At 45.1% G+C, this 11541-nt stretch overlaps 1 protein-coding gene and 1 non-coding gene across 2 annotated transcripts; one reads left to right on the plus strand and one right to left on the minus strand.

Annotated features, from left to right (window-relative positions):
- Window positions 1-4998: 4998 nt before the first annotated feature.
- Window positions 4999-9126, plus strand: LOC122893762 (peroxisomal succinyl-coenzyme A thioesterase-like). Its single transcript, XM_044231001.1, has 3 exons — window positions 4999-5556; window positions 6675-6877; window positions 8371-9126. The coding sequence occupies exons 1-3, from the start codon at window positions 5103-5105 to the stop codon at window positions 8974-8976; spliced, it is 1263 nt and encodes a 420-aa protein (XP_044086936.1). The 5' UTR covers window positions 4999-5102; the 3' UTR covers window positions 8977-9126.
- Window positions 8264-8318, minus strand: LOC122894728. Its single transcript, XR_006381802.1, has one exon. It is a non-coding gene; the product is annotated as a small nucleolar RNA SNORD56 (small nucleolar RNA).
- Window positions 9127-11541: the final 2415 nt, after the last annotated feature.

Genomic DNA, 11541 nt, shown 5'->3' on the forward strand with positions numbered 1-11541 from the left:
AAGGTAAGGGGAAGGGAGGGTTCAACGGAGCTTTCATATGCTAAAGAGGGCTTACAAGGTGCCTGCCTGGATACTGGAGGCCTCCCCGCTTGATCAATGTTGTCTTTAGGCCAGTCATTACCATCCAGATAGGAGATTTTTGGTGGGATGTCACAATCCTGTGTGAGATTTAGGTTTAGAAGAGATTTAACTTTATTCAGGACTGGGGAACTGAGTTATTTGCCTCTGGAGATTTGTGCTATTGATAAGGTAACTTCTTTGTTTGTAGATCTCTAGGACATTTGCAAACCAAGGGAGACTCCTGTCTTGCAGGATTGTGATCTCTCCAAGTTAACTACTTGTTTATCATTTATGGCAGTCAGGGGTGCCTGAGGACTGCTACACACATTACCGAGGGGAAGCAGATGGAGAGGGGGGGCAAGGTGCCAGCTTTTGCTTTGTCTTCAGCCAGCCTCCTGCTCCCTCATCACCCACTATGTATAATTTCCTTATTTTTTTAAAACGAGTTTGAAGGGGGCGCCTGGGTGGCTCAGTGGGTTAAGCCGCTGCCTTCGGCTCAGGTCATGATCTCAGGGTCCTGGGATCGAGGGAGCCTGCTTCCCTTCCTCTCTCTCTGCCTGCCTCTCTGCCTACTTGTGATCTCTCTCTGTCAAATAAATAAATAAAATCTTAAAAAAAAAAACAACAACAGTTTGAAGGGACACCTGAGTGGCTCAGTCATTAAGCATCTGCCTTCAGCTCAGGTCATGGTCCCAGGGTCCTGGGATCGAGACCCCTATCAGGCTCTCTGCTTGGTGGGAAGGCTGCTTCTCCCTCTCCCACTCCGCCTGCTTGTGTTCCCTCTCTGGCTGTGTCTCTCTGTGTCAAATAAGTAAAATTTTAAAACGTAAATAAATAAATAAATAAATAAACAAACCAGTTGGAGTGGATTTTGGTTACTTGCCATCAAAAGAAGCCCAACTACTAGAAATTCACTGACGTGGCTATAGACTTCTTCTTCTTCTTCTTTTTTTTTTTTAAAGATTTTATTTATTTGACACAGAGAGAGAAATCACAAGTAGGCAGAGAGGCAGGCAGAGGGAGAGAGAGGAGGAAGCAGGCTCCCCGTGGAGCAGAGAGCCCGACGTGGGGCTTGATCCCAGGACCCTGGGATCATGACCTGAGCCGAAGGCATAGGCTTTAACCCACTGAGCCACCCAGGCACCCCATGGCTATAGACTTCTTAAAAGACCAGCTGGATTCTGGAGGGAATAAAAGTTTAACTGTTAAAAATATGGCCATTCAAGTATAGCATTAGGGAAAAATAAAAGAGAGAAAAATGTAATAATAATCATACATAGGAGAAGGTATTCCTTAGCTTAACACAAAATCCAGACTTGTTAAAAAGAAAAACACAGGCCTAAAACGGTGTCACTGAGTCACCAAACCTGGGGCTCAATACCTAACCTAATGGCAATTCCAACCTCCCCCAGATAGCAGTCCCAACTGGTCAGTCAGGAATTTTCTGATCAATGTGAGTGAGGAATCTGTCACAAGGCCATCCCCCAGAGGAAGATGAGATACTCTGCATCATAAAACTCCCTGATCTTCCCCCCTAAGGAAGGGCCTGCCTGAAGCAATCCTTTCTTTTCTTTTGCTAATATCTTCTTATTCCACCCCCCTTTCTAGGAAAAGCCTTCCATTTTGTACAAATCCTTTGAACTCCCTTCTACTTCTTAGATGGGATGCTGCCCAATTTATGGATCATGCTTAGTAAAGTCACTAGATCTTCAAGTTTCTGGGATGCCTGGGGGCTCAATTGGCTAAGCCTCTGTCTTAAGCTCAGGTCATGATCCCAGGGTTCTGGAATCAAGTGTTGCATTAGTCTGCTGCTTCCTCCGCTTGCCCTGCTTGCGCTTGCCTGTTTTCTCTTGGAAGAGTGAGTTAGCATAAGAATGGCCAACCTGAAGGCCAGGAAGCCATTTTACTGAGCGTCCCTAACCGGCCAACACTGCATAGGTGACTTGAGATAAGGGAAACTAGCTAAAACCTAAAAAACAACTTAAATCATATATCACCAGGGCGGTTAGGCGGTGGCGCCACAGGGACCAGATGTTAATGAAAAACAAATAGTTAACTTGCAGGGATCACAATCCTGCAAGACAGGAGTCTCCCTTGGTTTACGAATGTCCTAGTGATTTACAACAAAGAAGCTGTCTTCTCAGTAACCCAATTTCCAGGGACAAATGGCTCAGTTCCTTGAGGCCTGATGTCGCCCTCCCCACCATAAAACTGAAGGAGGCTGAGGTGGAGGGAAATGTAAATAAAGTTAAATTTCTTCTAAACCTAAATCTCCCTTAACCACCAGGGTGACACCGGGGTGGCAAAAAGTTAAACAAAGTTAAACTGTCAAAGTGGGGTGCAAGACATGTATGTAGTTATGAAAAAGTGCCTTGAAAATGCTATATAAACCCTTGGCTTTGAGTGCTCGGGGTCCTTGTTGAAACCTGCAGCGCTGGGCAGATACTTGGACCCCAGCTAGCTGGAAATAAACCTCGCTGTGTGACTTGCATTATCAAGAGTGTTCTCTGTCTAATTGAGGGGTGGTCGACTCCGTACCCTAACACACTCTCTCTCTCTCTGACAAACAAACAAATAAATAAATAGAACCCTTTTAAAAAGGGAGGGGTTAGATCTTCAAATTGCTTTGTTTGAATTTTGGTTTTTTACACTGTAAAGGAAAAGACCAAGAGATTTAACATCATAAAATGTGAAGTTATGACAAAAGAAAATTTAAAAATAACTTGCAGAACAGGAGAAAATACAACACAAAATCGACAGGTGACAGACAAAGGCCTTCTACAAACCAATAAGAAATTTGGCCAAAAGATGTAAAGTGACATTCTCTGAAGGTAAAATACAAATTGATAATAAAAGTAGGAAATAGGGGCACCTGGGTGGCTCAGTGGGTTAAGCCTCTGCCTTCAGCTCGGGTCATGGTCACAGGGTCCTGGAATCGAGCCCCACCTCGGGCTCTCTGCTGGGTGGGGAGCCTGCTTCCCCATCTCCTTCTGTCTACTTGTGTGTCTCTCTGTCAAATAAATAAATAAAATCTTAAAAAAAAAAAGTAGGAAATAATACTGGCACAACTTGATGGACCAAAATCATAACCTGTCTTCTCCCAAATTCCTTTAAATGAAAGAAAAGACACTTTTTTTTTTCTTTAAAGTTTTTAAAGGTACATATTCTCCACGCAATGTGGTCTCTAAACACAAGCCCAGTCCTTCCCCGGGTGCTTGTGTTTTTTGTTTGTTTGTTTTTTGTTTTTTAAGATATTATCCATTTGACAGAGAGAGGTCAGAAGTAGAGAGAGAGAGAGAGAGATCAGAAGTAGAGAGAGAGAAGAGGAAGCAGGCTCCCTGCTGAGCAGAGAGCCGGAAGCAGGGCTCAATCCCAGGACTCCGGTATCATGACCTGAGCCGAAGGCAGGGGCTTTAACCCACTGAGCCACCCAGGCACCCCAGTGAGAGACTTTTACTATGTTACAAACAAGAACTCTGAAACCCAGAGAAATTGAAAAAAACAAAACAAACAAACAAACAAAAAACACTTGATGAGGGCTACAGAACTAGTTAATAAAGCCAGAGTTAGAACTCTGATTACACCTCGCCACAATGCTGCCGCTCACCCTTGAGTCCCACATTTGGAGTCAGTCAAGGCTCTGTCACTTATTAGATCACTTCAGGGGCTTAATATTCTCCAAGCCTGGGGCACCTGGGTGGCTCAGTGGGTTAAAGCCTCTGCCTTTGGCTCAGGTCATGATCTCAGGGTCCTGGGATCGAGCCCCACATCCGGCTCTCTGCTCCGCAGGGAGCGTGCTTCTTCTCCTCTCTCTCTCTCTCTGCCTACTTGTGATCTGTCTGTCAAATGAATAAATAAAATCTTAAAAAGAAAACAAATATTCTCCAAGCCTCAAGATCCCCCTCAGCCATATTCGAAAAAGACTCCCAGCTTCTGGTGAACGTATTGAATTTTGCATGTAAAGCATTTAGTACTGATAAAAGAGTAGCTATTGTTATTGTATGTAAAATCTCTGAACATTATATCTGTACTGCTTCTAGGGTCACATTCAAAAGATTGACTTTTAGTATCTACTAAGGCTAAACATATGCATTCCCTATTATACGGCAATTCCACTCTCAGATATATACCCCAATTGAAATGCACACTTATGTTCATCAAAAGAAGGTTCTTGAATGTTCATAGCACTATAGTCCCAGTCTGAGAACTGTCAAATGCCCATTGGTAGTGAAGTTGACAAACACTTGCCCCATCACAAAATGGAACACCACTTAGCAATGATAATAAATGATGTACAACTATACCCAACAAGACACAGGAATCTCAGAAACAATGTCGAGGGAAGGCAGACAGACACCGAAGACGACGCACCGAAGGACTCATTCCCATAAAATAGCTCATTTTGTTGGAAGAGGACAGAGTAACTTTGGGGACAGGGGAAATGCCTGGAGCAAAAATGAGGGTGGCTGCTGGCTTGCTGGGAATGAGGTTTCTGGATTTCTGTGCTTGATTACAAAAGTATGTTCCCGTTGTAAAAATTCATTGGACTGCACGCTTAGGGTCTGCGCAATTTTTGTACGTATGTTATAAACCACTAAAAGTTAAAAAAAAAAAAAAAAAAAAGATTTGCCCTTTTCCGTAGGGCAAATTCTTTGAATTCTGCCTACTCATTTAGTTCTGGTTTCACCACGAATCGATTACCCAGAGTCGATTACCCAATTTTGACTCCCAAGGCAGACAACCGCCCGAGGGAGGGCCGCGTTCAAGACCACGCCCAGTTTTCAGCCCATCACGCTCGCCCCACGCGGGCTGGGAGGACGACCCGCTGCTTTTACTTGAGGCGAGTGGGTGCGCAGGCCCCGGGATCTGAAAGCGCCCAGACGCCTCCTGACGCGGCTCCAGCACCCACCGTTCCTGCGCCAGTGGACGCCTGACCGGGTCGGGCCCGCGAAGCGCACTCGGCCGCCCCGGACCAGACATCGGCCGGGAGCGATCTGCGCCTTTCCTGCTCCAGGTCCGGGCAGCAGCCGCCCGCAGCCGGGATGGTGACGGTGGTCCTAGAGCCCGCGGGCCGCTGCAGCTGGGACGAGCCCGTGCGCATCGCCGTGCGCGGCCTGGCCCCGCGACAGCCCGTCACGCTGCGCGCGTCCCTGCGCGACGAGAAGGGCGCGCTCTTCCGGGCCCACGCGCGGTACGAAGCCGGCGCCGGCGGCCTCCTGGACCTGACGCGCGCGCCCGCGCTGGGCGGCAGCTTCGTGGGGCTAGAGCCCATGGGGCTCTTCTGGGCCCTGGAGCCGGATAAGCCGCTTTGGCGATTTATGAAGCGGGACGTGCAGACGCCCTTCGCCGTGGAGCTGGAGGTGCTTGACGGCCACGAGCCCGACGCGGGTCGTGTCCTGGGCCGGGCGGTGCACGAGCGCGAGTTCCTGCGGCCGGGCGTGCGGCGGGAGCCGGTGCGCGCGGGCCGGGTGCGCGCCACGCTCTTCCTGCCCCCAGGTGAGTACGGAGTCCTAGGGGGCGCGCGGCTGGGTGCCCTGCATCCGGTGATTTCCGATACAGGCAGAATTAGGACAGAGAAGCTGACAATGAGGAAGCCAGTAGCCAAACAACCAAACTGGAGTATTTTGACGTGTTGGCCTCTTAAGCGTTTTGCTTGCATTATATCGTTTAATCTCCATAATATCTCAATGAGGTGAGTACTGTTATTCCGCAGGCTAAAGAAAAGGGGTGTCAGGATGGGTAGGTATGTGGGCCACTTTGTTGTCAATAAACTACAGATCTCATCAGCCCTATCAATCAAGAAAGCTATTGCCTCGTCACCCCCTCTGTAGTGCCCTGGGAACACTGGGCATCCTCTCCACTTCTTCGTGCCTCACTGTACCACGGATTACACTTCAGACTCTACCGACTTTCTCACCTGAAGCCATCTCTGGATATTTATTTTTCTTTTCTCTCTCTAAATAGACATCTGAAATATCGGTAGACACACACACAAAGCCAAGGGTCAGTGCAACACAACCTAAAGCTTTATTTCAAGATTCCTGATTTTGGGACGCCTGGGTGGCTCAGTTGGTTAAGCAGCTGCCTTCGGCTCGGGTCATGATCCCAGGGTCGTGGGATCAAGTCCCACATCGGGCTCCTTGCTCGGCAGGGAGCCTGCTTCTCCCTCTGCTTCTGCCTGCCTCTTTGTCTGCCTGTGTTCGCTCCCTCTCTCTCCGGCAAATAAATAAAATCTTAAAAAAAAAAAAAAAAGATTCCTGATTTTATGTCCAGTCCCCTAACAGAACGCTATGAATCAACACCATCTAAAACGTGAAATCCCTCCTTCCGTGATGTAGTCAATAATGAAAGACTTTATTACTCTCCTTGATAACTAAAGAGTCTTAGAACCTTGGAGATAATTTATAGAATCATATGGAGGATAAACTCACTGATGTGAAGGTACCTTGTAGATTTTCCTTCTAAGGTATTTGTATTTCTTTTGCATAGTAACTCAGGGAACTGTGTCTTTTTCCCTATGATTCATAGGAACCCACTAAATAGAAAGATCTCTAAAAGGAAAGCAAATTATTTAAATTATATAATACCTTTCCCTTATATTGTTCTCTTTCTAGGACCTGGACCTTTCCCAGGGATCATTGACATCTTTGGATTTGGAGGGGGCCTGTTGGAATATCGAGCAAGCCTTTTGGCTGGTCATGGTTTTGCCACATTGGCTCTAGCTTATTATAACTTCGAAGATCTCGCCAAGGAAATTGACAGCATACACCTGGAGTACTTCGAAGAAGCCCTGTGCTACATGCTTCAACATTCCAAGGTTCTTCTAATGTCCTTTATTGTATCATTCTCTCTAGAAATACATCCAGAGAGGTTGTCACTTTAAACGCACCTGTGCCAGGTCCCCTGTTGCTGCTCGACTCTTCCTTCACAGAGATTTCTTTTGGAGACTTACTTGGCTGTAGGTGCCTAATCACACTTTCTCTGTCAGATGGCTTAGTAAGGCAGAATTAATCATAAAAATCCATGTGAGGTTTTATATATTTAAAGGAATTATTCGGGAATTTGCATTTGTTATGCAAAATGACTTTCTAATTTGTTAGTTTTATATGCCTTTTTTAAAAGACTTTATTTATTTATTTGACACACAGAGAGCACAAGTAGGCAGAGTGGCAGGTAGAGGGAGAGAGAGAAGCAGGCTCCCCACTGAGTAGGAGGCCCGATGCAGGACTTGATCCCAGGACCCACCCAGGGGCCTTGGGTGTTGAGTTTTGTAAGTTCTTTTTAAATTTTGGATACTAACACTTTATCAGATATGTCATTTGCAAATATCTTTTCCCAGTCCTTAGGTTGTCTTTTAGTTTTGTTGATTTTTTACTTTTCTGTGCAGACTCTGATTTTTTAATCTTTAATTTTCTTTTCTTTTTTTTTAAAGAGTTTATTTATTTATTTGACAGACAGAGATCACAGGCAGGCAGAGAGAGAGGTAGAAGCAGGCTCCCCACTGAGCAGAGAGCCCGATGCGGGGCTCGATCCCAGGACCTGGGATCATGACCTGAGCCGAAGGCAGAGGCTTTAACCCAACAAGCCACCCAGGCGCCCCTAATCTTTAATTTTCTGATATCAGTGTGTTCTCAGATTTTGATCAGAACTTGTCCACGTATTTCAGAAGCTAAAAACTACTTAATTTGATCTGAAGTCTTACTTGGTTTCTGTAATCATTTGCCAGTGTATGTAGATGAGGTCAGATGAGTCATTCACTTAGAACAGAACTTGGTTCCACACAGTTAGATACATTGGCCCATTGAGACTTACATCATGCCCCCCTGAATGAGGAGGACCTGAACTTGACAGGCTCCATGACTCAGCATTCTCTAGTGGTTGATAGTCTGGAACATTTGTAATAAATACCCAGACTTGCCAGGGAGTTCGCAATTCATTTGCCATGTGTTCACTCAGATATTTTTTAGATGGGAAGAAACTCCTGTCAGCTGAGCTTGATACCCTTGTGGCCAACTCACAAATTAAAGTTAGCATCTCTAGTTATGTTAAAATGTTTTAATAGTTAATACCTTTATTTTATAATCCTAAGATTAAGAGTCGTGTGTGCTACCAACTGAGCCAACCAGGAGCTCCATACTTTTTTTCTGTCAGCCTCTAAAGGAATGGCTACTTCCCAGCCCCCATTTTCCCTCTACCCTCAGCTTAACTCAGACCCAAAGTATCAACACTCATTAGTGAACCTATTCCCATCACTGTAGAACGTTTTTCTATGACATGTGTTCTTGACTCTTCTTTCTTCTTGCCTTCCAGGTAAAGGGCCCAGGCATTGGGCTTCTGGGCTTTTCTTTAGGGGCTGATATTTGTCTTTCTATGGCCTCATATTTGAAAAACATCTCAGCCACAGTTTCCATCAACGGATCTGGGTTCAGTGGAAACAGACCCATACGGTACAAGCAGACTTGCATCCCACCATTGAACCATGATTTTAGAAGACTCAAGGTAGCCTTCTCAGGCCTCCTGGACATTGTGGATATACGAAATGATGTTATAGGAAGGCATGAGAACCCCAGCATGATTCCAATAGAGAAGGCCCAGGGGCCCATCCTCTTCATCGTTGGTCAGGATGACCATAACTGGAGGAGTGAGTTATATGCCCAAATAGCCTCTGAACGGTTACAGGCCCATGGAAAGGACAAACCCCAGATCCTCTCTTATCCTGGGACTGGGCATAATATTGAACCTCCTTACTTCCCCCTATGCCCCGCTTCTGTGCACAAATTACTGAACAAACCTATAATGTGGGGTGGGGAGCCCAGGGCTCATGCTAGGGCTCAGGAAGATTCATGGAAACAAATTCTAACCTTTTTCTGCAAACATCTTGGAGGTACCCAGAATATAGCTTCCCCTAAATTATAATGTGTTGGTCTGTTACTGACATGAGAAATTCAAGGTCAGATTCTGGTTTTCAGAATCAGTTGTCCCCTGGATGATGTTAAATTCATGTCGTGGGTATTAATGCTGTACTTTAGGTAAAATTTTTAATACATTATGTTTTCATTAATTTTACCAATGTAACACATGCTTATTACAGAAGATTCAGTGAGGTATACAACACAAAGAGTAAAAAGCATCCCACCTGTTAAAATTTGTATTTTCTTTTAGATTTTACTTAACATTTTAAGCCATGGATGAAATTTAAAGTTGAACAACTTTAAAATTCTAAAATTGTCTAAAATTGTGAAACTAGTACCTAGGTTACTTTTTTCTTTTTTTTTTTTTTAAAGAATGACTGTGGGAGGGCGCCTGGGTGGCGCAGTGGGTTAAACCTCTGCCTTCGGCTCAGGTCATGATCTCAGGGTCCTGGGATGGAGTTCCACATTAGGCTCTCTGCTTAGTGGGGAGCCTGCTTCTCCTTCTCTCTCTGCCTACTTGTGATCTCTCTCTGTCAAATAAATAAATAAAAATCTTAAAAAAAAAAAAAATCACTGTGGGAGAATTGCCATCCAGTGTTTGTTACTGGTTCGAATACTGGTAGCAGGGTAAAATTTTCATTGGCCAAACCTTACAGAGAAGTGTTGGTATAAGGAAGCCAGGCTGACCTTTTCCTCATGGAGATCAGAGAAGAATGCTTTGAGAGGGGAGTTAGGGTAAAGAAGGGGAGCATCTCTAGAATAGTTAAGTCTAAACTCTGTTTCAATGATGAATGACCATGACTTATTTTCCTTCTTCCTGGGTTTAAGAATAGACTTTGGAAAACCATAGTGTGACATTCTTTTTTTTTTTTTTTAAAGATTTTATTTATTCACTTGACAGAGATCACAAGTAGGCAGAGAGGCAGGCAGAAAGAGAGAGAGAGGAGGAAGCAGGCTCCCTCCTGAGCAGAGAGCCCGGTGCAGGACTCGATCCCAGGATCCTGAGATCATGACCTGAGCCGAAGGCAGTGGCTTAACCCACTGAGCCACCCAGGCGCCCCCATAGTGTGACATTCTTAGCGGCCTCATTGCTCATTTTCTTTGAGGGCCACAAAGCATTGCGTAAGTGTATCTAAAGAGATAAAAGTTGACGGTTCTAAAACAGAGACATCAAGCCACATGCAATTCAAGAAGCACTATGTTTAAAAAAAAAAAAAGAAGCACTATGTCTTAGCTTGGGCTGCTGTAACAAAATACCATAGACTGCTGGCTGAAACAACAGACATTTCTTTTTTTCTGGAGGCTGGGAAGTCCAAGATCAACATTCCAGCAGATTCAGTTCCTGGTAATGGACTTTTCCTGGCTTACAGATGGCTGCCTTCTCCCCATGTCCTCCTGTGACAAAGAAAGAGAGCACTGGCTTCTCTACCTCTTTTTATAAGGGCACTAATTCCATCATGATGGGGGGGGGGCTCGCTCTCATGCTTTCGTGTAAACCTAATAACATCCCAAAGGCTCCACCTTCAAATGCCACCACATTGTGGGTTGGGATTTAAAAATACGAATTTTGAGGTGACGCATTCAGTTCATAACGATAAACTTAAAGCAAGTATAAAGAATAGCATACCTATCGCAGAAAAATTATCTGTAGCAGTTTGTAACACAGCCATGAACCCTTTGGCATTTATTCCACCAAGAGGTGGAAGACCGATACTCTTCTCTCAAATCTGGATGTGCTTCCATTTCAGTCAGTTGTGTTGAGCGTAACTAGTAGTATGTCACTTCAGAGGCTAGATCATAAAATGCTATGAATATCCCACCTTTTCAGGGTTCCTGGGTGGCTCAGTGGGTTAAAGCCTCTGCCTTCAGCTCAGGTCATGATCCCAGAGTCCTGGGATCGAGCCCCTCATCAGGCTCTCTGCTTAGCAGGGAGCCTGCTCCCCTCCCTGACCCCCGCCTGCCTCTGCCTACTTGTGATCTCTGTCAAATAAATAAATAAATAAGATCTCACCTTTTCTACTGGGAACATTTGCTTTTGGAGCCCTGAGGCACCTTAGGAAGTCTGACTACTTTGAGGCCGTGATAATGTGAGGAAGCCAAAAAATACATGGAGAGGCCAACTGTAGACATCTCCTGAGATACTCCCAATGGAGCCCAGCCTTTGAGTTATTTCCACCCAGGCACCAGACATGTGAGTGAAAAACCTCCAGATTTTTCTAGGTCCTAGCCATTTATAATCTTCTAGCAAAGGCTTCAGATATCTGAAGCTGAGAAGAATTGTACCTTTCAAGCCATGTCCAAATTGTGTATCTGTGAGCTAATGATTGTTATTTTAAAACATTGTGTGGCAGTGTTTCGGGGTTATGTTTCAGTTAGCTATTGTGAACAAACTACCTCAAAAACATGGTGGCTTAAAACAGTAATTAGTTGGGGTGCCTGGGTGTCTCAGTTGAGCACCCAACTCTTGATTTCAGCTCAAGTCCTGATCTGGGGGCCATGAGACCAAGCAGTTGTCTGACTCCACACCAAGCATGGAACCTACTTAACATTTTCTGTCTCCCTCTCACTC

The sequence above is a fragment of the Neovison vison genome, chromosome 13 (genome assembly GCF_020171115.1).
Source record: "Neovison vison isolate M4711 chromosome 13, ASM_NN_V1, whole genome shotgun sequence".
Taxonomy (NCBI): domain Eukaryota; kingdom Metazoa; phylum Chordata; class Mammalia; order Carnivora; family Mustelidae; genus Neogale; species Neogale vison.